This window comes from Protopterus annectens, chromosome 12.part0 (genome assembly GCF_019279795.1).
Source record: "Protopterus annectens isolate FY-2018-M chromosome 12.part0, PAN1.0, whole genome shotgun sequence".
NCBI classification, from domain to species: Eukaryota; Metazoa; Chordata; order Ceratodontiformes; family Protopteridae; genus Protopterus; species Protopterus annectens.
In genome coordinates this window covers 223241500-223267754 of record NC_056746.1, presented here as the reverse complement: position 1 = coordinate 223267754, position 26255 = coordinate 223241500, and the positions used below count along the sequence as shown (strand labels likewise).

The window sequence follows — 26255 nt, the reverse complement described above, 5'->3', positions numbered from 1 at the left end:
AACTGAATATCTTTTCCGCCACTACGAGATTGAGAGACCTCTTGTGAGGCATGAGGATGGATCTGCTCAGCTTGGCTGCAATCACACTGGAGCTCAACGGAATGTGCGTTGCCACTAGAAAGTGGTCAGAAGAAACTGCCCATTGCCAAACTCTGAGCGCTTCTTGACACATAGGGTAAGATCTTGTTCCCCCTTGCCTGATGACGTACCAGACTACCGACATACTGTCCGTTTGAATTGCAATCATTTCTAAGTGGAGGGTGTCTTGAAATGCCTGCAATGCTAACAGCACTGCCCTCATCCCTAGAACACTGATAGCAAATTGGCCTCCAGCTATGACCAAGTGCCTTGGACTGTCTTTCACCGATAATGCCCTCCCAACCCATCTGGGATGCATCTGTGGTCTCTATGGCTTGGGGTTGAGGAGGAACAAAGGGATGGCCCAACAATACTTTGCTGGAGAGAAGCCACCAACTTAGGTCTTCTTTGCATTAAGTGGTGATCACAATGAAATGAGGCATTGGTTGATTTAAAAAGGACCAATGACAGGCCAGAAGCCATTGAAGAATTTGCATGGGATATCTGTCCAGGGAACTAGAGTGATGGAGGCTGCCATTGACCCTAGAGTCTGTAGAATGAGTTTCACTGATACTTTCCTGCTGCGAATGAAATGATCTGGCTGAGTTGTGATCTGATCCTGTGAAGTCTTTCTAGAGGAAGAGTCATGCTGTCGGTAACAGTGTCGAGCATAGGTCCAATGAATTCCAGTTGTTGGGAAGATTATAAATTAGATTTTTCATGGTTTACAGTGATTCCTAAGCCAGAGCAAAGGTGAAGAGTGCAATTCCGTACCTTTACAAGTTGTCGCATGGTGGAAGCAGTAAGGAGCCAGTCGTCTAGATATGGAAGCACCCAGAATCCTAGAAGTCTGAGGTGAGCTGCAATCACTGCTATGCATTTAGTGAACACCCTGGGGCCTGTGGTGAGACCAAAGAGCTGGGCTCTGAACAGATAGTGACTGGCTCTCAGCCAGAAGTGCAGATATCTTCTGGACAACTTGTCCATTTTTATGATAATACGCATCCTGAAGATCTACTGAGCACACTGAGTCATCTTCTTCAAAGAATGGAAGCATAGACTGAACAGAGACTATCCGAAATTTGGTTTGCTGAACAGATTTGTTCTGCTGGCTGAGATCCAAAACTGGTCTCCAGTCCCCCATTTTCTCTGGCATTAAAATAAATCTTGAGTAAAATCCGGATCCTCTCTGGTCTGGTGGGACTGCTTGGATGACTCTTTTGTTGAGCAGTTTTTGAATTTCGAAGACAGCTGCATCCCTGTGACTGGGTGGAACATCCGGGACTATCTTTAGTCGTTTTGGTTCTTCTGAAAAGGGGATGTTGTAACCTCTGATCATAATGCTCTGCACCCATTAGTCGGTTGTTATCCTTAGCCACACAGATTGGAGCAGGGATGATCATCTCGACTGCCCTGGGGGGAGGGGGGGGTCATTGCCACATGAGTCTTGTAAATGTCCTTGGGACTTTCTGAACCATAGCCTCCCACTTCCCTGGTTCTTGGAATAAGGCTGCTGAGAAGTGGAAAAGCATATGCCCACAGTAGAAAAGGTCTTTCCATCTTTCTCACATCTGGCTAGTGTGTCTTTAACCTTGGGACCAAATAGGGAAGTTCCATTAAACAGAGCGTTAACAAAAGAAGACTTAAAGGGATCCACAAAATCACATAAGTGCATCCAGGTGTGTCTCTTGATTGCTACACCTGAGCCCACTGCTCTTGTCATCACTTTGGCAGCATGAGCAATTGGCCTCCTGGACAAGTTGGAGATGGATTCTGGGGTGGTAGGCTGATAAGTCACTGTCTCAAACCCCTTCAGCTACCTCTCCCGCAACAGTATTTGATAGCTTTTAATCAGATCTCTTTGAAGCCTCATTTGTGCCATGTAGTTCAAGAACCTGAGAGTGAAAGGTCAGTGAAGCGTATAAGCACTTCACAAATCTATCCATTGTCCTAGACTCTTTGTAAGGAGGATGAATAGTAGGACTTTCATCGGCAAGTTCATTCTTGGTGGCTGCTGCTACCACCAAGGTGTCCACAGGACTTCCTTTGGCCCAGTGTTGTTGATCCTGATGGGCAGAGAGAATATAGTCAGGTCTCCGTGGGATCAGCTTGATTGAGTCAGGCAACTTCTAAGCCCACTGAGCAATCAGCTTAAGAAGATCGTCAGCAGGTGGAGAGGTCTAAGAGGTACAGGGCTGGGCACAAAAATCCTCCAGGTATACCACTTCCTTCGAGAAAGGCTGGAGCGTAGTTCAGCCACGCCTCCGTTTAAGAATTTTTAGGATGTCCCCAAAGGAAACATCTTCAGGGGGTTACTTAGGGGAACCCTGCCCCTCATCAAAATCTGTATCTTCTGTGAAGGACTCTACAGGGGAGTCCAAGTGCTTCCTCTTGCACTTTCTCTTCTAAGGTAACTCTTTGGTGGGGGGGTTCCAGAGAGGTCAAAACCAGTGTGGTTTGATCCTTAGACTTTTGTGCCCTCTGTCACAGGGAAGAAACTGGAGGAAGCTCCGGTTGAGGGGATGGACAAGAGGTATGGACCGACAGGGATGACATAGACTGTTTGTCCACCATGGACAAGGCCCTCTCCATAGCTTGGAAGGCAGCCCTCTCCCCTCCGATGGAAGGGAGCCTGGAACCAAAATAGACTCCTTCAGAACCATGGTCCCACCCCACACCGAAGCTGCCTCCAAAGCCAAAGCCAGAGTCAAGCTTACATATGCTGATGAACCAAGGCAAATCGATGACCCTGAAATGACTGCACTTGAACCCTGCCCTTCAGAACCTGCAACAAAGCATAGACTCCGGCAGGACAAATGGTCCAAAAACTCAGATAGCATCAAAGGAGGAATTATCAGTGGTGTGAAAGATGGTATGGTTCCAAAGCTAACACTGGCAAGAATCGAGGAAGGGGTTAATCCCCTCACCATAAGGAGCTGATCCACCAGTCTCAATGTCAGATTCAGATAAACTCTTGGTGGATCAACTGAGGAAGCTGATGGAGGACTTTGGTGGACGTACCTCCAAAAAAGGACTGAGAAGATGGTCCACAAAAGGATCCACTGTGGGAGAATATCTGGTATGAGGTACAAATATGAGACAAGGATCCTTCAGTTCTGGACACTTGGTCGGAACCGACGAAGTATATTTAGCTGCCGTTGGCACTGATGACTTTGCTGCAGAAGAGGCTGGTGCAGAAACAGACACTGCTGGCACCAAGGACTGCATATTTTGGCCCACCGGTTCTGAAGAAGCTGTCGGCACAGAAGGAGACTTGGCAATTTTAGCTGGCGGTTCCGATGAAGGTGTCGGAACTGAGTGATTTCTTTTCTTAGGTTTGGTCGAAGAGGAAGAAGATGAACTGGCTTCAGTTTTTGGACCAGATAAAGCCTCATCAGTCCAACTTAAGCAAACCTTTCAAAACTAGTTTATTTTTTACTTTCGATCAAAGTCATGTGGCTAAAGTTGTGACAGATAGCACAGTCCTCTTGTAGATGGACCACTCCGAGACAGTATAAACAAAGCGTATGTCCATCCGAATTTGACATCTTTCTGTCGCATTTTTGACACCTCTTGAACCCAGAAGTGCCCTTGGAGGGTTTGTCGGCCATTACAAAAATAAAAGGGCTACAATACACACACACTCACACAAACAGTCATACTAATAAGTGAGAAAGAGGAAAGTGCTTTTTTTTTTAAACTAAGTATGGGAAAGTAGGGAGAAAATACGAGCTACGGTACTTAAGAATACCTGAAGGTAAAAGGGAGAAAAGCACCAGTGATGGTACTTGAGAAGAACTACCTAATACTAGATAAAAGAAAAAAAAAAAAAAAACACACGCACACACAAGATAAACTATCTAAGGAAAAAGCAGGTAGTACAGATATACAAAATAAAAGTTAGAAAGAAGAAACTTAAAAAGAGTTTAACTTACAGTTTACTTAAGGAATAGGTTTCGTTCAAGAGCTGAGAGAGAAAGTGTCTGGCACTATGAAGTGGCAAACAAGATCTGAGGTGATTTGGGAAGAAGCATTATGGGTAGAACTTAGCTGGAGAGTTTTGGAAGTTAAGAGCTGGAATAACATCCAAGTCGATTCTGAGGCTCGGAACAGAGCCCACAGTCAAGGATTACGTGAAGACTGGCAACATCAGATCAGAGGTTTAAATATACCTGCTCATATCCAATTAATTAATTATTCAAATGGTCAAACACTTAAACAGATAAATGGGCCAAGGCATTGTTAAAAATACCTATAAAAACTATATAAAGAATTGCCATAAAAAACTATGAGAAACATTTTTCTTTATTAATCTATACAAACTACTAATCCCCTCAAAATTGTAATTCATTGCAATAAAATTGGGCCACATATTTAAATAACCAAGTTTAAGACAGACAAATGAACACACAACTTAATAAATCTAAAAGGATGTCATAATTTTTCAGTTCTCATCTTCAACACAGGATGAATAGAAATGTGTTCATTCAAATCAGGTAATCTGGATGTGTCCAGCCAGATTTACCAAAACAGTTCCCAGTATTATATTCTATTCTCCCACTGTCCCCATCTTGTATTATGGTGCATCTTTTCAAGAATGCCAAATTCAAATTTGGTGAAACCTTCACAAACTATGTAATGTTTATATAATGCATTACTGATATATATTTTTTTTATGTCGTAAAAATGTTCATATATTCTCTTCCCTAGTTTCCTTTCGGTTTTACCAACATTAAATTAGTGACATTTCTTACAAATTGCAACACATACCAATCCCCTAGATTCACAGCTGCCTTTCTCAAACCTAACAACAATTATTCAGCATGGAAGTTCCTCTATTGAGAATGTAATTACAAGAACTACATCTCCCACATTTAGTGGTCCCAACTGGAATCACTACCTAATTATTCTCATAATGTTCCTTTCAGTGTTATAAACTAACTGAGGACCGTCTCCAACAGTTTCAAAAACTTTGTCAACTTTGAGAATGGACCAATTTTTCTTAATACTCCTCACTGCCGGACTGCTGTCATTTTATTTGATGGCCATAAAATTCTGGTAATGGAGCATTGATTTAGAGGAACCTACCTGCCTCACTGTCATCACAGGATTTGTCAACATCACTTCTACAACATCAGTACCAATTAATACAGCAACTGTGCAATATATTTCAGAAATATGATCCTAAGAAAGTGTATGAAAGTTATTCACAGCATAAAAGCATTGTGTACTTCAATAAGGACCATGTAACACTGCTTTCTGACAATATAACTATTTAACAATCTGACTTACCTGCCCACCTTCGTATAACTTTGTTAACCATCCTTTTTTAAAGCTGAGCAGGTCAGGCTGTAAAATAAGAGCAAAATTTATGCAAAAGACTTGGTTAATTACACAGCTTTATGAGAATCTGAAGTGCTACATGACTGAGACTTAAAACTGAAAAGCAATGTATTATATGATCAAAAGAAATGTTACAATGATTCACTCAGCACATTTACTTATGTACTCATTCATTATGGCCGACTGCACCCTATATAACTAATCAGACATGTCTTCTCATAAAGTTAGGTCAACATATATGCAATTACCAGATATGAGCCTTGCAAAATCTACACATTTTGCCATCTTCAACTATCTCAGTCTGTAAAATAAAGTTTAACTGACTTCTTGAAAAATTAGTTTCTGTAACTGATACCAAGCAGGACGTAAAGAGAGAATAATCCTATGGCCCCCAGTGTTTTCCTCACCTAGGTTTTTGTAACTTCTACTATTTAAAGTTGGGGGACTGCAAAATGGAACAAAACAGGAACTTCAACCTCGTATATCAGACAAGTCTCTACTACTTCGAGGACAGAGATCATAATAAATAATGGTCCACACCACTGGGCGTTGTGAACCTTGGCTCCAAATGACTGTCCCTGTTTAGGTGACATCCTGACCCTGGGAGTAAAAATGAGGGGAAAAGGGGTTGCGGGAGGATGGATGGATGATTTTCATTTCCCTTCCAAGTACCTTGGGACTCGTGTGCAAGTTTTGAAAACATGGAAGAAAGAATCAGAGTCTTGGCAATAATTAAATTAAATGGTTCTCTGTATCAGTTGCATATTAAACCACATGCTGCAAAGTTCAATACAATACAAACAAAAACAAAGACAAAAAATATAACTTGTACTTCCAAAATGGCTACTGACCGAGCAGCATACTTATTACCACTCTCCAAGTCTGAAAACTGAGAAATTGGTAACTTTACTGGCTTTTTTTTTTTTTTAAGTAATTTGCGTAAAATTCAGTTATTTGCTAGTAATTACATGGCCTGAATGCAATCAAAAACTTCATTTGGAGAAAATACTAGAAAATCAACAGAAATGGAGACAAATATCTTTGGCTGGAAAGAACTTTGTAGCTGTTAAGTAAAAAGCACTTCAGCTTTAGTACAGGAGATAGCTTATAGCAATTTAGAGGAAAAAATAAATCAAATGCACTCACAGGTCTTTAAGTGAGAAGCTAGAGAAGACATACAGTTAAATGACAAAAGAATGGTGCTTTCAAGATATATGCGCAGTGATCAACACTTCAATTAGAGTTCTGCCAGTGTTGTTGTTGTTCATAGGTTCACAGGTTGGTACTGGGCTATCTGCCTGAAGGCATACATTAGCCCAGCCACGTTATTCACCGCCCCTTTAGTAGTTCCCTAGACCCTTGTACTAGCAGCTAGTACCCTTGGCCCCAATCTAGTAGTGCGGTTGGTGTGATCCCCGGTGTGAACTTTCTGTTACCCATCCACTCATCAAGATTCCTCTTGAAGAGTGATAGTGAGGGGCTCTGTCTTATGTAGATCGGGACCCTGTTCCATAGTAAGGGAAGTCTCGGCAAAGGGCATCTATCCCTCCAGCATGTTCTATTCATTGTTGTGTTGAGGTTTATATCCCTAGAGCGTGTAGCTCGAGAAGATTTGGTTTTGCTAAGATGGAGCATGTTCAACAATTCTGGGTTGGACATGGCTCTGTACGTTAGACAGAGATCGCCACTGAGAAAGCGGTATGCAACAGAGAGCAGTCTTAGCTTTTTCAATCGTGCTGCATAGGGCAACTGTTTGAGGCCAGTAATCCTCTTGGTTAGGTACCTCTGTGGTCTCTCCAGCTGCTGGAGATGTCTAGCGAGGTACATTCCAATTGGTGCATTGTACTCAATAATGGGTCTGATGAGGGAAGAGTAGAGGGGCACCATTACATCCTTAGATCTTGATGCGAACCCTTTCGTGATCAGATGGGTCACATAGAAGGATTTTCTAACCACTTTGGCAACATGGTTATTAAAGGAAAGCTGACTATCTACTTGGGTCCCTAGACCCCTTATTTCTTCTTCAGAAATCAGGGGATTACCTCCTATGTTGTAGTTTGTGGGTACTCTGTTTTTTCCAAAGGGGATTACTACGCATTTTTTTGCATTTAGCTTGAGACCATGGCTTTGACACCATGCATCAGTCTCATTTAGGCCCTTCTGGAGGATCTCCATGTCGACGGGAGACTCTATTATAGCACCCAGTTTGCAGTAGTCTGCAAACTTAGTCAGCCACAGCCCTTCCGTGCTTGCCTGTACTTCTGAGAAGTATATGCCAAACAGGAGGGGCCCCAGGACAGAGCCCTGAGGCACACCACTCATTAGGACATAGATCCCACTACTCTTACTTTATGGGATCTGTCTGAGAGCCAGTTTGCGATCCATCTTGTGACGTAAGGGTTTATGCCCAGGCTGGTGAGCTTATCAATAATACCCGAATGGGGAATGGTGTCAAATGCTTTAGCAAGGTCAAGGTAAGCTGTGTGTACCTCCTTTCCCTTATCTATAGCCTGAGTAACTGTCTCAAAGAAATCCACCAGGTTCAGGAGGCATGATCTGACCTTGACGAAGCCGAACTGTGTGGGGTCCAGCGACTGGAGGTTCCCAATCTCTCCATTTATGAGTTCTATAATGATTCACTCCATAGCCTTACAGATCAGACTGGTTCTTTTGGCTTTTCCCAGTTAGGGGTCACCACAGCGGAACTCCGGTCCGCTAATGATTGGTAGTCGATTTGTATGGTAACGAGGTGCCAGCCCAACCTTCAACGAAGGCATGCCCATTCACACATGTCTTTCGAACGCCACTCGACCGCGCGGATGACATGCAGACTCCACACAGAAGGTGCTCCAGCCGAGAATCGAACGGGAGAACCTCTTGCTGTGAGGCGACAACGATACTGCTGCATAAACAATGAGAAACGAAGAAAAAGAAAACTCTGGCTGGAAAGAATCTTGCAGCTGTTCGCAAAAGGTAGTTAAAGACTCAACTCTGGTACAGGAGATGGCTTCCAGTAATTTAGGGGAAAAATAAATGGAAAGTACTCAGAAGTCTTAATAGTAAGTGTAACTGAAGAAATATAAAGTCAAACAATAAAAGCTTGAAAAAAAGCAATTTTAACCTGCTATTCAGATAAAATGATAAAACTACAAAAATCAGATGATGACATGAAGAAAAGGCTGGATGAGTATGAGGCTTCTCAAGAAGAGCGGTTTCAAAAAATATTGGAGCTAGTAGACAGAATGGACAGAGAAAACCAAGGATTTTCTGCTGTACCAGAAAAACTGTTAAGAACAGGCAGCATTTATTTTATGAAAGCAAAAGTAAGCAGCTGGACGGGTGTGTCACAATGGGATTTGTTAAATGAGACCCACAGTGTGTTTTTGTTTCAAATCTGGCTATGAGAAAACAGTGAAGTTTAATATAAAATTTATTAAAATAAATATTAGCAAAGATGCAACCAACAGAAAGCATTGCTCCTGACAAAACTATGACAGAAAGGAAAAGTTTTAAAACTAAAGAATAGCAAGAGTGTTTGTGGAAAATGATTATTCATTCTACACAAGGCAAAACAGGAGAAATGGTTTACCTTTACAAAGGCGAAACACACTCGTGCGATTGCTCATATGAGCGAATCGTAACTTTGAAAAACAAAACCGTGACAGTTTCCAATGTTCAAAAATCAGCAAATTGAAATGCAGATTCAATTTTTGAACATAAATGTCGAAAAAAAATGTAATGAAGTATAAAGCAGGGGGGCAAGCCCCCCTGAACCCCCCCCCCATGTGGGGTGCAGTGCCTCCCAGACCCCCCCTACTTTAATATTCTAACTGAGGTCGCACTACAGTGGGGAAAGGGACAATTTTCTGATCCCCACTATAGTGCAATCCGCCCCAAAATGCCAAATCTGCAATGAGCGAATGTCACCGTGCATTCGCTCATTGCACATTCAAACCTTTTTGCAATCGACGTTTGCAAACTTTGCAAACATACTTTCGAACATTTGCTGTTCGCCCATGTGCAAAACGCACACATGAAGATAAACCGAAAGTTTATCTAAGCAATTAGGGAATGCCAACAGTCAAGCGTATGATTCAAGTTTCTGTATCCAGTGGTCTTCAGAATTTTTTTCAGGGAGGATCACTTTGGAAACAGAATGGGATGAGGAGGAAATAAAAAAAAAAAACAAAACAAAAAAAAACAAAGAATGAAGCAGCAATCAGAAGGGGATTCTGCTTCTCATTCCTCCCAAAATAACAAAGCCCAACAGAGAGACTTTCCAGTGAAATACTTTCCACTGTTCCAAAGGAAAATGCTTTAGTAGCAGGGGAAAAAAGCGCAGGAGCGGACTAGAAAAGGATTTGAACCAGAAACTGGTGTTGGGAGATGGAAATTATCACAAAAAAGAGCAACAACACTGTGAAATAAGTGAACAAATGGTGGACTATAAAGCATCAATCCTATCAGGCACTGTAATTGACATGCGAAATGTGGCTATGCAAGAAATAGCTGAGAAAGACCACCCGGTTTTGGTTTGTAATTTATTGTGCAACAGTTTGGTAGAAGATGTACTTTGATTTACATTTTATTTTTCTACCTTTAATTTTTACTGCTATAATGAGGTGCAATTGCAAGTTATATTCAGCGCATGAAATAAAGGATTGTCCAGTGTTTTAGTGGGACTGGTACAAATGTACAGTAAGTCAGAGTAACCACTTTATGAATCACTGCCCCTTGTACAAGGTTAGCTCAGCATATTTATTTACTAATTAATCCCTATAAAGCAAAGAGTATATATACTAAAAAGGACACTGCCTTGTTATGCAACACACAGATTACAAGGAATTACACTGTTCAATCGCAACATATTCAGTCTACAGAAGATAATTTTCTTTCCAACACAAAAGGTAGAAATAAGAGGCAATGTGCAAGCTAAAAGGAAGAAGTCTAAAGTGAACCTGGAATTAAAGAACATTATTAGAATAAAAATGAGGAGAAAGGCTGAAGATAACATGGATGACACTATGGAAGTACAAAGACAGGTGAGAAATATATACTTTCAAATGAAAGAATAAATGAAATCAGCAACATTAACAGGAGTACTGCTGATAACAACTGACAGAGCAGACATGACTAAATTAGAAGTGGGTGATTCTTCAGATCTGGTCAGAAATGATATACAAGTAATTGGTGAGTCAATTATTAAAGGAAATGATACTTAACATTTGCAGACAGAATAATGAACATCAAATAGTGTTATGCTAGCCAGGAGTAAAAACATATGACGTGAGCAGGACCTTAAAATGCCTTAATGTAAGGAACTGTAAAGCTGTTTTATTAATGATGGTTCAAATTACCTCAACTTCAAGGACTCGCTGACTGTTAGTAGGGAATTTAAAGCCCTCTTTGATAGCATGTACAGGTGATAGGACGTATTTTCCACAAACTACATACAAATGAGAGTTATGAAAAGATTTTTTGGATAAATACTTGCAGGAAAAAATATCCCAATTTAAAAAAAAGTGGAACTATGTACAAGATCCAACCCTAATTTAGGGCAGACGTATTTAGACAGGATTGAGTTCACTTATAAAGATATGGGATAAGAATTTTTGCAGAAGATATTTTGTAATATTTGACTAACACAAGACAGGATTTTTGCCATGTTAGAAGTTTAACAGACAGCAACGTTTGATTTATATGTGCTGATCATTAATACTAAGAGAATTAGTAATAATTTAAAACCGGGGCTGAATTACTATTGCTCCATAAAAAGCATACTAGAACTCAGAAAACTGCCCCACTGTTTAAAAGACTATTAAAAGTCTGATATGGGACTGATTAATACTAACATTACAAGCTAATATTATACATACTAATATTCTTATAAACAAATATCAAGGACTGCAAATTTTTTATAATGAAAATAACTGACATTGGTGCTGTTTCTGATACTTTTATTTTATTTATTTATTTTACATTTGTTTACTGGGAAAATCCAACTGGATACATCCTTTTACAGCGGAGGCCTGGGGAGAAAAGTTCCGGTTAGTACATATAAAAAAAGAAATATGAATAACATCAAAAAATGGAAGTAATAAAATACATCAAAGACCAACTGGCAGTAGTTGCATTACATAACTTAAATGTGAATTCTATGCATCAATAAAAGGACAAGTAACAGTAGTATGCAATACATTGGTATACAGTGTGCTATGTTCACAATAACTGCACAATCCAATAGTTAATTAGAGGAATTTTATGCAGGCATGAGAAGATATTGATGATAAGAGTGAAGAGAGTGAAGAATAAGTCAGATTGCATAGTGCATGTCAGTAGCAATTAGGCATCAATGAAAAAAGTAGGTAATTAGAAGGTAGGTTACATTATGATGTTAAAAATAATTATAGTTTGTGTGTTTAATTAGCCAAGAAAATTTTTAGAGGAGACAGTTCAGAGTGAGTTGCTATTTGTCAGCTGGGAGGAGAGCATGGGCAGAACGACTTGCTAAAGAAGTGCTTTCTTAGTTAGATACCACACTTAAACAGATCCCCAGGGCCTTAATGCTTTTTTTTTTTCACTGTATTGCCATCTTAGCAATACAGCTATGGTTTTCAGCCTACTTGTAAATTTATACACATGTTCATTAATATTATGATATGTTTTATACACACACACCTGATGAAGTATTTATTTGGTATGAAATCGATCTTTTTGTTAAAAGTGTTTCAGTTTATAGGCTTTTTATTATACTCAACTGGGATTGCTTGTTTGTGTGTTTCAATAAAGGATATTCCATTTTTAACTCAAATGTAGGCTACCTACTATTTTATTATTTTGCAGTACATATTTTAAAGTTTGATTTTTATTAGTGAACTAGGTGCATAACATATTTCAAAGAGTGAACTTCACACCCTCCACACTGCGAAGTTTCTGCTTGGCTTGTTTTTAATTGGAAAATTTGCTACTTTTGCATAAGATTGGTGCTGTCTATGAATCAAGGTTACAAAACTGTGACTTGAAAACAATTCTGTCAATGTGTAACTGTTTTTAATGGAACAGACATTCTACAAAAACAAACAAAAAAACAGGTGTGGTATTATGATAGGAATTAAGGACTGTTATGGGACCTATGATTACTACATGTTTGACAAGAACACCAATACTGTAGATTGTGTAACTGCAACAATAATGATAATCCTAGAACAGATTATAAATACTGGAGTGTACAGACCACCAAAAGTCAAGTGCTGATGACTTAGAGGAATTTAAACTTATTGCATGAAATGTAGGAGGGAAACACAATAGTAGCTGGGGACTTACATTTACTGGAAAGAAACTGGAATAATACTGATTCTGCAACATAAATAATTATTTACAACGTTTGCTCAAGAAAAACATCTGTTGCAGATTGCAAACAAACCTCCCAGGAAATAGAACATATTGGACATTATTAATGTTCCTAAGGAAATGACTGTTACTTCGTGTCAACTTTTACCACTTCTGCTGTGCAGTGATCATAGTTATGTACAGTTTAAAATACTGCTAGATAATTTGGCCAAACTGAAATGTAAATCAACGCACAAAGTATTAACAGATTATATTAAAGCAAAACAGTCATTGTGTAAACTAACTATAGTGATAAATTCAGTGGAAAGAGTGCAGAAGGAATGGCAAGTTTTGAAAGGGAAATTGAACACAAAAATGTTTTAACATCAGGATCTAGGTACACAGGATCAGGATATATTTCTATAACAACAAGATAATTAAGATGAGGGATACAAAATGCAAATAAGACTGAACTATAACTTTGAAAGCTGGATACCCAGTGCGAGACAAGATTTTAGTTAAGGCCTGGAGAGAAAAGCTCCACATATATAAGCATACATTAATTTGAAACTGTAGAACATTTACAGTTCACAATCAAGGATAAAAAATGGTAAGAAACATTACATGGAAACCTTTAAACAACAGTAGTAGTCATAGTAATGTATTAGAAGGAAGACAGAGTTCGCAGGGGAAAATACAAAGTACAATGTCTTAGTTAAGACGGTCAAGAAGTTTGTGATGGACTTTCAAGATGGCTGCACATTGAGGAATAGTTTAATTCTAGCTCTCCCACTGTGAAAACAGAAACTCAGCAGAGAAAGCAAATAGACTTTTGTGTTTCTGGGTAAATCACAGTAACTGGCTAGTAAGTGCACTGCCTGGATGCCAGGAAAAAGAAATACAGAGGATCTGAAAGAAAATCCGCTACAAAAGGCAAGGAAAAAACACTGACTGGGAAAAATTATGTAGTGGCAAAAAGCAGTGCAAGCTCCAGACATGGCTTCCAGTAACCTAGAGGAAAGTACAAGACAAGTGCACAGAGACCTAGTTAAAATAAATAAAACAGCATGACAAAAGAACAATTGATGTGCTTTTTCTCATTCTTGCATGCAGGAATGACTGGATTAAGGCTGTTAGCTTGATCTAGTAACAAGCTTTAAGAGAAAGGAAGCAAACAAAAAAGAATATTGATATTACAAGGCTTTTTTATATCAAATAAATGTATGCTTAGGAGCAATTCTGTATCTGGCCCTCATGTCTCTATGGGGGCAATCTAATAAAGAAGAAACTGGCTATAATCTGATAAGGAGAAATTGGCTAGGAAATAATTGCAACACATGAATAGAAAGAAATCTATAGATCCTACGGAGATATTAAGAACATATTAGGAAAAGTCCTTCTGGTATATAAAATAAAGGAAGATAAAACAATGGCTATGGTGATAATCTGTGTAACCATACATGAACTGGCTCAGCAATACCCATCAGTGTCACTGGTGTAACTGGCTGCAAAATCAGCTTTGGTGCACAAGGCAGTGAGTTCTATTTCCATGACAGGTAGATCGATTGCTGACAGTGCTATACAGCAAAAGGGGGTGCTGCACTCCTGAAAATGCAGTCCAGTTGAGACATTAAACTGTGGCCCCATCTGCATGAGTTGGTAGTAGCTCAAGTGGATGTAAAAAATCTCATAGCACCTATCAAAAAGAGTAGGGGAAGTTCTCCAATAACCCAGCCAAATTTCCCCTAGTTGTACAAATACCACTAGTGGCCTAGTGGGACTAACTTGGTCAACAAAGGATAAATAATCATATACAGGTCATATATATTTTTCTGAACTAAAAGACAGCAAGTGGACAATAACTAACAAGAGTTTAAGGAATTTATAGGGGAGGAGAAGAGGGAAGCATTTAAGGGAGATAAATTGATTCTCCCCACAGAGCAAGGTTATTCATGATTACCTGACTTGACGAAATTCTTTAGAGCAATGCAGTTAAGGATCATATACGTAACACAAGCAGAAGGTTATAAATCAAAGTGGAAATGGATGATGATGAAGGGTGGTGAGAAATAAGGAAACAATACAATTTTAGATGCACATCCTTAAAGTGTATAACAGTGATACAGAACATTATATTCACAGAGTAACAGTCAGTATTCTAAGAACTAAGCCAATATGGAAAAGAGATTTTACCAATGAAGATGACTGCAAAGAGGGGTACAGAAAATGGACAATAGGGAGCTGGAATTTACTGGAGAAAATTAGCAAAAACAACTGAAGCAATGTGAGCAAATAACAAGAGAAGATAAGTGTGGGATGAAGTCAAGCAGAAGTTTGGACTGCACTTTAGAGACTCTTCATTACTACGGATTCATATCAGAGCATAGGCAAACAGTAAGGGATACTAGAGTGCTAAGTAAAAAAAAAAAACAGCCCTAGTAACAGAATCTGCTGTAAAATAACAAATAATTAATGGAGTATATAAAACATTGCATGATAACTTTAGAGTCAACCACAGGAGGTTAGAAAGGATTGGTAAGGCAGACTTGAAAGGCAATTAACAAAGGAAAATTGGGAGAACATCTGTATGGTTCCCAAGTATGCAACAAAGTCCAGAAGGTTTAGGATTTTTGATTAGAAGTGTCTGCATGGGTATTTTACAACCCAGGCACACTTCAAACTTTTTTTCTTCAGGAAGGGAAGACAGCAAATGCAGAAGATGTGACAGGAAGGACAGCGCTATCTGGGAACATTTTTTTTTTGGGGGGGGGGGTGTAACAAGTTGGCAGATTTAAAAAAAATCCCTACAGAGTATTCTGTCAGAAATGCTGGGAGAGTAAATGGCTGTAACTAAGGAAATGATTATTTTGAACTGGGGGACAGGATTTCTACTGGCTGCCAGAAAAGCAATTACAAGAAAATCAAAATCAAAACTGAAACCATCTGTAACTGATGTATAATACTGTAAAAGAAATAAAAGAACTAGATGTGGTGTCTTTGGAAAAGGGAAATAAATGATATCGAAATAAATGGCACTTGTGGGAACACACACAGAACAATGTTCAGAAAGAAGAACGAGGTTTAACAGATGGTAGGAACTGTGCAATTTATAATGCTGTCATGAACAAGTGTTAAAAAAGCTATCTGTAATTTATAATAGTGGAATACGGCAAACGTTAATAAGATTTGTTTTCTTTTCTATGAAAGTATGTGTGCCTGTGCCTTGAGTGATAATTTAATAATGATGTTCAAAAACAAAAAAGCTTCTAGTTTTCTGGCTCACCACCTGGCTGGGGTGCTTCCTGTGTGATGTCTGCATTGTCTTGGATTCATCTACAAGGATTTTTTTGCTAGATATTAATTTCTTCCCATATCCAAAGAACATGCAGATAGGTGAGTAAGTGACCCTTCAAAATGCATGCAGATGTGCTCGTGTGTGTTCTCAGATGGACTGGTTTCCCACAAAAGGCTGATTCTGGCTTATACTCAGTGCTTGTTAGAATAGAGTCCATTTAACATTCGACCTTTAATTAGATAAAGTGGGTATATGACAATTAAACAAATGTGCTGCAAGTTTCTCACAAATAAAATACAGTCTGCATTAAGAAGCTAACTGTGGCAAACAGGGGGAAGCCCTGATAACTCCAATGACCCAGACCAACCACTGAGCCACATGATGGAAAAGCTAGCCAGAAGTATAAGACTAAGTGGCTGAAGCATGCTTTCCCTTCCTGGGTGAGGGACATGGCTCAATGCTCTACTATACAGACACTAGCCGGAAGCTCAGAATAAGACCATACAGCATTAAGGACCAGAATGTGAACTTGGCTCTGTCAAGCAACACACAAAAACTGTAACCAAAACTGACACTTGCATAAAAGCATGCACATCCTACTGGAATGGTGAAGCAGGCTTAATCTTCTGCAGAGCTCTTGTCAAACCACCAGGTGGAGGTTTATGGACCAGTAACCCCAAACCTGCCAGGATGACTGCCTCTCCATCACCTGGCAGTGATCCCTCACCAGTGACTGAATAGTCATGGCATGGGGGGAATGAATGGACTGATCAGTCAATACAGGATGACAAAGTCAACTGAGGATATCAGAAAAGACCACATTCAGGATTAATGGCCTCTGAAAAGACAGACTAACATATCACTGGCAACAGAACTGCAAGCAGGCCATTCACCCCTAGCACAACTTTAATAAATCAAAGCTTAAAAGGATTTTAACAGAAATACAACCTGGGCTAAGAGCAGTAGACTGTGAAGTGGCAAACCACTGAGGTGTTGACAGCCACCATCACTAATGCAATAAACATCATACAAGTCTCGTTGTGAATTCAGGCTCACTGAAAGGGCAATTTATGCTTTACAGAACGTGACTGTTTTTAAAGTATGACACAGCAGCACTGACTGAAATATTAACTATTCCTGACCAAACACTGTGTTGTTACTGGAAAAAAAAAAAAGAAAAAGTTGTCGTAAACTTGGAGTGCGCTGAGTACATTCAGACCTAACATAAGGCTAATTCTGCTATACCTACCTTGCTTCTGTTCAGATTCATTGATAAGTGTATGAAAAATCTTTCCCTTCCTGAAGGGTCTCGCAAGTGCCTTAACAAGCTGTCCCTTTTCCTCTATTAATAAACTCCTTCAGTCTACACAGCTGCTGGTCATGTGACAGCAACGCCAGCCTTAAAATAATGCTCTCTCTTTTTCTGAGAGGTCCTAGAAATAAACAAGGAAGGCACCTCAGCTTCTTAAATTCCAGTGGTCTCACAGCTGGGGCACTTGCCGTGGAAAGAAATGAGTTCATTTTCAGAATACTACTACTAAGAAATGGTGATTTCTTGCTTAAAAAGGTATTCGTCTTTTTAAATGATTTTCTGAACTTACAAAATGTATGCATACCATTTTTTTCTGTTTTTTTAAATCTGCATTAATATATGAAAATTGAAAAATATATGCATTAAATGAAGCCATCTACTTAACAAAAAACAGATTTACTTAAACCATCTTTTCTTCCATGTTTTGAATGAAGTACAAATCATAATCAGAGTACATCATATGTCTGGCACGAGTCCCATCACTCTCAGAGTTCAGAACAATTTGGTAAAAGACCATATCTAGCTTCAAAATAATTAGAAGAAGATAGGCAACCCTTGGCACAGTGAAAAAAGTGGTGCATCAGCCCATTTTATTTGGTAACCCACTGAGGAAAAGCAGCTGGGTAGACTGTAGTCAGTGGCAGCCTTATTTTTCTAACAGGTCTTCTTACAGTTATGAGTAGATTTAATGACTGTCATTACCGACGCATACAGTTAATGTACTGGTAATACATGAATATATGTGCATATCCGAGCACCACAAATATCGCTCCCCATCTTGCAAGAGTTGAGGGCATGCTTTGAAAAGCTACCTACCCTTGACAAAGTTCCTCCCTGTGAGTGCTAATCAGCTGCATGAAATATTATGCTACTGCATACGCATGTTGTGACTCTACATCTAGACTGCCCTCAACTATAATGAATTTTAATGTGAGACTGTGACAGAAAAAGGATTTCAACTGACCATCCCTAATTAACAGCAGCAGTGAGCAATTCAGGTCAGTCATCCCTACCACCCCTCATCACTGAAAGCATACAAGAAAAATGCCTCGTTTCCACAGTGATGTGCATTTTTAGGCAATGTTTATGCTGTGATGCCAGTAAAGCTGCATGTTGCTCCCCACAGCCTTCTATACACTTGAGTGTTTGATACAAGCAAGGTAATAGGCTACATATTCACCTTCACATCCATGCAGCATGAAATCTCACCAAACCACCATTACTATAAAGCATAATGATAAAGCATTAAAAAAAAACAAAAAATAAAAATAAAACAAAATAAATCTAACAGGAAGAATGATGGAGGTAATGTGCTTAATGGAGACACAAACATTGTCAAACCAGGCAGAGTCATGTCATGACATTAACAATAAATGCACAGATGTTTTAAATATGCTGCAATAGAATTCATTATATATAGGAGTCAGCCACAGGTGGAAGACAGTCTTTCAGCCTCCCCTTTGAAGGAGCTAGATGAACCCAAACTGGAGAATGCCACCTTTCTACTGGAAACAGTAAAGATTAAAGCAGCTCTCACAATATTTTGCCCTTGTTTTGGAACAAGAGATTAGCAAAGAATTGTGCTTCAGACCCTATGGAATCCAGGGCACACTTAAAGAAAGGCTTCATCAGTAAGAAGACTGCAGAAATATCGAACATGCTCAAAGTGTAGTCCTGCAGGATGAAGAAAGCATCCTTCATCCAAAAGCTCATCATAAGACATCAGCCACTGCTACGGAATACTAGGTTTTCCACTGGCTCCAATGAGGTTAGTGGGCTCCAGAAAAATAAAATGGGATGAAATGGCAGGCAGCCCATTCTGCAGCAGTGGTCTACATATTCAAACACCTACAGTTCTGGTAAACATCCTTACACAGCTGTACAATGTTCATGATAAGGATAACTGTTACTGTAGAATTCCTTTTACAAAGGAAGAATACTGAAGTATCAGCTATTTGGTGATGGCATAAGGGCTGACATGGCTAAAACAGTAGACTACAGCATACCCTAGAGAAACACAATGGCAAAAATGCTCTTGCTCTAAACTGTACATCCAGCTTATAATGCTTATGGAAGTTGTGAATAGTAGTCCAAGTGATTGATTCACGGACGCTACAAGCTGACATAGCCCCAAGGATGGCTGCTGTACTGACAGCTGACATATTAGAGTGCATTTCCTTACCCTTTAGCACTCCCACATGGTGGTCAGAGCAAAAAACAATACAACTGGCTAACCACAAAGACAAAAGTTTATATACAGTTTGTCCTGTTTCACTGTCATGAAGCAGATGAACAGCTGGTCTGAGTGCCTGAAGTCTTTGGTTTTACTTGTGCAACACCTCAGTTGCATGTGCACACTCATCAGGTACAGGACTCTTATTCGATTCCTCTGAGGATGTGAGGAAAACACGGACAACAGAATGATTTGGTTTAGCACCAGTTCCTAAGTTTTTCTGGGAATGAAGAAATGACTGGTCTAAGGGCCACAATACCCATAACTGACAGTAGTATACATTGTTTTTAATCATCAGGACTTCTCCTTGCAGAAATTGTGGCCACTTAAAAAAATAAACGTCCATGAAAGGAACTTCAAAGCGGAAGAGCTAAAGGCTAGATTTAATGATAAAGGTTTAGATTCAAAAGAGGAGCATGGGGTTCCTAGGGGGACCACTGATAAAATAACTCCTGTAAGAAAATGTCTGACTATTGATCCACAGGTGATAACAGGGTATTATGCAGGTACGCAAGCTGAAATATCTAAAAATGGATATTAAAGAGGGCATATATCAAGCCTTGCTCAAACAGCTCTGCAAATAATCTTGGAAAGAAGGGACTACTGGCAGAGGATGGCTTCATTTGTCGAGTGGTGCATGTTCATGTACCATTTCGTCATGATGTTTTTCACTATATGCAGGGTGTCTGAATGTTGTATAAACTTGTCTGATTTACACTGGCTGATGCCTCTTTAGTGCAACCTTAACTCCCTGACTCTAAATCGTCAAATGATATCTCCTGCTTTGGGATTTAGGATGCAAGATCGTAGTTAGATCTTGCAGTGTGTATGCTAAGCAAAGGAGGTGAGAAGATGAAGAGATGCTTGGACCCTCAAAAACAAGCTGTTATTACGTGGTGTGCTGTTACAGGGAGTTGTTTGGTCGAGTATTTGTAATGAATGAAGCACAGGGGAAGCCAGAAATGTAGATAGCTGTTGTGATGCCCTGTGCTATTCCCCGATCAGGCACCCCCCCCCCCCCACTTTAAGATGAGGACCACAAAAAGAAAGAATGAATGAAAAAAAGGACCTTCTGAAATAAGAAACAAAATACCACATATGGTGCACTGAATACTACAAATCGCACCACTAACTAGATGGGTCTTGTCAGCTGCCCCTTCGTCTCCACCTTGCTATGCTTCTGGGAAAAACACGATCTATAACTGCAAAAATATGAAAAAAATTATGGGTGAACTTCAACTTCATCCAGCTGCAGCATTTCCATTGCTTTTTCAGACACCTTGTCAGTGCCTATAAACAAACACAGAAGAATCTGTTTTCAGGGACTGGGTGGGCTCCAGAGTGACTAATGGAAGCCCTGAATTGGCTAAAACTTTTTCTGGCTATCAAAGGAGTTTCTTCCTAATATGAAAGAACTGCTCCAAAAGCTGAAAGTGTTCTGCTCAAAAGACGAAGAGAACCATCAAGACTGATGACATGTAGCATAGTGCTTTCAGGAAAACTCTACCAGGCACATTCTATGGGCAGTGAAACTGCGCTAATGACAAACAAGGCGATTCTTCTCCTGCAGCAAAGACGCTGCTTACTGTGGTGTCCAAAGACTACACTCAAGAATGTCTTTTTGAAGGGTGGTAAAATGATCATCTTCTGTATGTTAAGGGAAATGCAGGTGAAAGCCAGGGACTTTTCTGCACTCCTCCACTGAGGTGGCCTGAATCAGGCAATAATCTAGACAGTGGTAGACCTGAGTCATCTCTATCCTGAAGTATATAAACACAGAAGCAAAGACATCAACTAAATGACAAACAGATAAATTATCACTAGAACCCACAATAAATCTGAGGAACTACCTGTGTTCCTTGTGGATAGGGATGTGCAGGCAAGTGTCCTTGTTACCAGAGTTACTTAGTTGGCATCCATGACCAAACAAGGGAAGTAGGGGCTGCAGACTGAGCATTTTGAATTTTTTCAACAGAATCCTATTTGGCTTTGACAGAGCCTGACAGAGGCTCCAAAGTCCATCCATTTTTGATGTCAAGAACAGCCCTGAGTAGAAACTACTGCCCTGCTTCTAAGCCTGGGACACTTTCTATAACCCTGTTTTCAAAACATTGTTCCAAAATGGAGATGGCTAGATGGATATGGTTCTGAAAGAGTGAGGGCACACATGTGAAGGTAATGCTTATAGGTTCATACGTTGGTCCTAAGCTATTGGCCCTAGGGCTTATAGAAGCCTAGCCATAACAACTCCCTGGCTATTTATTCCCACAATATTTACTTCCTGGACCCCTGTCTAGCAGGGTGATTGACGTGACCCCCGGGGGGAATTTCCTATCTCCCATCCAATCATCAAGGTTCCTTTTCAAGAGGGCCAAAGAGGCACTCTGCTTGACATGTATGGGCAAGTCTATTACAGAGTCTGGGGAGTCTCTGGATCAGGAACCTATCCCTCCAGCATGCTTTGTTCACTGTGATAACAAGGTTTAGATCCTTGGAATGTGTGGCTCTGAGGGATTGGGATTTCTTTAAGTGTAGCATGTCCAACAGCTCTAGGTTTGACATAGCCTTGTATGTTAAGCAGAGATAACCTCTGAGTAGGCGATATGCGAGAGAGTATAGCTGGAGTTTTTTTTAGATGGTCAGCACAGGGCATCTGCTTTAGGCCTGTGATTCTTTTAGTGAGGTATTTCTGTGGCCTTTCCACTTGTAGATGTCTTGAGAGGTACAGACCAAACTGGACGTTGTATTCTATAATGGGTCTAATGAGAGAGGAGTACAGTGGGACAATGACCTCCTTTTTTCTGGATGAAAAGCCCTTAGTGATGAGGTGTGCCACATAGAAGGATTTCCTAACTGTTGTAGCGATGTGGTCATCGAAGGTGAGACCTCTGTCCACCTGTGTCCCTAAGTCTCTTATCATACTTTCGCTGTTTAGTGTACTGCCACCTATGTGGTAATTCATGGGTACATGTTTTTTCCCAAAGGGGATAACTATACATTTCTTGGCACTGAGCTTGAGCCCATGGTGGTGCCACCAAGCATTTGTTTCTGTAAGACCCTTTTGTAGAATATCCACATTATTTTGGGATTCAATAATGGCTCCCAGTTTGCAGACATCTGCGAACTTTGTTAGCCAGAGTCCCTTAGTGTCTGCCTGTACTTCAAAGAAGTAGATGCCAAACAAGAGCAGTCCCAGGACTGAACCCTGAGGTACTCCACTTGTCACCTGTCTGGAGCTGGATTTGGAGTCGGCTACTTTTACAGTGTGGGTTCTGTCAGTAAGCCAGATGGCAAACCATTGAGTGACGTAGGGATTAATACCCAGCTTAGTAAGTTTATCTATGATTTCAGAGTGGGGGATGGTGTCGAAGGCCTGGGCAAGGTCCAGATAGGCTGTGTGGACCGCCTTACCCTCGACGGCTCTGGAGACTGATTCGAAGAAGTCAGGTTCAGGAGACAAGATCTGCCCTTCACGAACCCAAACTGGGTGGGGTCCAGTGTTTGAAGGTTGCCAATGTCTGTTTATATGTTCCATGATAATACGTTCCATGGCCTTGCAGATCAGGCTCATCAAACTGATGGGGAGATAGTTCCCAGGACCCACGGTGGATCTCCCCTTGTGGAGTGGGATAACAGTAGCTGTGTGCCACTCAATGGGCATGAAGCCTGAGGTAAGGCTATGATTAAACATGACACTTATGTGAGGTGCCAGTTCATTTTGTAGTTCATGTAGTACACAGCTCGGGATGTCGTCTGGTCCCATGGATGCTGTATTCTTAGCTTTGGAGAGTGTGGTTTTTACCTGTGTGGCCATTACCGGAATTTGACAATCGTTCGGTATTGAGATGGGCCATTTAGGGTATGAGAGGGGGGTGAAGTTGGCACTGAATTGATCAGTCAGGATATTGGCAATATCCTTGGGATCAGTACATTTAATGCCATTCTGTTGTAGCTCAGAGCAGATCTGAGCATTGCCATTTAGATTTGTGACATAGCTATAAAAAGCCTTGGGGTTGTCTTTGGAATATTTGGCAATTTTATTTTCATAACTAGCTTTGGAGGATTTTATGAAGGATCTCAGCTTCTTACTGAGGCTGAGTTTTTTGCATCCTGGGATTTTCCTCTTTTCTGTAACAGTTTCTTCCTTTTGTTGTAAAGTTTGTTTACGGCAGAGGACCACCAGATTGACTTCCTTTTTTTGGAAGAGAGCATCTTGGTTATATTTGGGATGGCATGATTCATGCAAGGGTCAATATGCTTGTACAGTGCCTTAGTGTAGGATTCAGCAGTCGGAATTTCAGTTCCCGTATGCATGGGTGTCATGAAGATTGTCACTTTTGACTTGAGTAGTTTTTTACAGAGGTTTCCTTACTGGGGGGTGGGGGAGGGATGTGGATGTCAAGAGTGATTAGCTTGTGATCAGACTTGACCAACGAGGGGGTGACCACAGGTATGGAGCATCAATTTCTCATGCTGGTAATGACCAGGTCTAGGATATTGGAGCCCCTGGTGGGACTATGGATTAGTTGATGCTCCAGGGCACTGGAATTTATGAATTCCAAGAACTGTTGGGCAAAGGTGTTGGTACACGAATAGTTTTCCCAGTTAATGGCAGGCTAGTAGAAATCACACAGTATTAGGGTGTTTGGTTGTATTTTAATATTTTCCAGTATGTTTAGAAAGGTGTAGTGAGAATCTTGGGGCATGGTGGGGGATCTGTAGCAAGCTAAAATTTGGATTGCAGTCTTACTTAGTGTTAGTTGCACCTGTAGAATTTCAGACGCACTGTGCTGAGCAACTAGCCTGGTGGTGTGAATAACCTTGGTGAATATGGGCACTCCTCCACCTTTAGTGTTTCGGTCCTGGGTTGGCGGCCAAAAAGTGTGGTAAGAGTTGTAGCCTGGTATTTCAAGGGGTGATCTCTGGAGCCTTGAATCAGGTCTGAGTTACTGCACAGATATCGATGTTCTCCATTTTTAGGAGTGCTTGGATGGCTTCAGGTAGTGAGACCTAACTGTCAATGGTGCTAAAACAGGCAGTGATGCTGACAACAGAAAAGACTGAACTATAGACACATGAATCTCCTCCTCTCTGGATCTGGCACCTCTAGGTCTCCAGAGGACTGACATGGTCTTTAAAAATGTGTGCTATCTTCCAGCAAAAACTTAATTACTAATTTTTTGCCTTGTCTATCTTACAGTGCCTGCAGTTCTCTTTTGTGGGGGGACATTCTTCTTTTACCCCTGCTAGGGGGAAGGGACACTAGCCATGTTTCACTGTGAAGTGCTTCTTGTGCTTCACAAAGGACTTATGATGACAGAGTCAAAGGAGCACATTCTTTGCTGAAAGTCTTACATTACTAGTCAGAATTAACGTGATAATCTTTCACAAGCTAGAATAAGACACTACGGGTTATAGAGAAACAAAAATTCAATGAGTGAAGCAAAACAGTGTGGCAAGAGGCAAAGCACAAAAAAGGGCTGACTGAGAGACAAATATAACAAGAATACGCTGCTAAGGAAAACCACTGCATGTAAATGAATGCACAATACAGATAAGTCAATGTGCTAATAACCCACCACATATACAAATGATGACATCAAGCATGGTGGCACGATTATAAAAACTGAGTGATGTGCAGCAGTCATCAGCTTATATGTAAACCATCATTTTCTTGTGAAAAAAATGCAAGCTGCTGTGTACATTAGTTTATCACCATGAGACTACAAAGAGACGAGTGGAGGCACTCAGGGTTCTGTGTTGGACCCTCTCCTGTCTGGCATCTACTTTTCTGAAGAAAAATCCACTATCAAAGGGCTCTGGATGACTAATTCTGCAGATGACTGCAAGCTAGCAACAGTCACTGTATCCCCAAATGAAGGTGTGTCCCAATTAAAAACTGGTGCCAAAATCATGGACTGAAATTAAATGCTAAAAAATGCATTATTGTATCCTTAGGGAAGTCACCTACCTCTGGTAACTACCACATTGACAATATGCCCATAAGAGTTAACACAATTGCTCAAGATTTGGGAAGTTATGTGGACAGTGACCTAATATGTGGCCAACATGTGCCTATTGTTTCAAAAAAAGTGTCTATTGTTGTAAGAGAGTCCTTCTGTACTGCACAGCTTATAAACAAAGGGATTGAGTCTAGATCTTTGGGATATCATTGCCCCCCCCCCTTACTCAGCCCTCATTAAGGCATTGAGTACAATGCCCCCTTTGGCATGCATCTGTCCAGACACATGAAACAACTGGAATGCCCACAGAGGTATCTTACTAAAAGGATACAAGGCCTAAACAACATGTTTTTCATGGACTGACTGAAAGCCCCTGTCACTACACTTGGCAACCTGCAGACTAAGGACAAGAAATAGTTGGTCTAAGAATCTAAACTTCTTCGGCAACCTGCAGACTAAGGACAAGAAATAGTTGGTCTAAAAATCTAAACTTCTTCTGCAACATCAGCAGAATGGTTTGGCAGGATAGGTACATCTCGCAGAGGATACAGCTGCTCTGAAACAGACTCCCCATCCAAATAAAATAAAGTTCATCCCTGTCTATACTAATGCACAATTTAGATCTATGGCTGGGAATCAAAACTGTAATAATGCCAGAAAGGAAGTATACACAATTGGATTCACATAATATTATCGTTTGTA

At 40.4% G+C, this 26255-nt stretch overlaps 1 protein-coding gene across 9 annotated transcripts in view; it reads right to left on the bottom strand.

Annotated features, from left to right (window-relative positions):
• LOC122816469 (myosin phosphatase Rho interacting protein) overlaps window positions 1–26255 on the bottom strand; it is a 3136467-nt gene that overhangs the window by 929477 nt on the left and 2180735 nt on the right. For all 9 annotated transcript variants that reach the window (XM_044089284.1, XM_044089283.1, XM_044089288.1 and 6 more), the window contains one exon: window positions 5371–5427. In XM_044089284.1, coding sequence (XP_043945219.1) covers window positions 5371–5427 — 57 coding nt within the window. The remainder of the gene's footprint in view (window positions 1–5370; window positions 5428–26255) is intronic.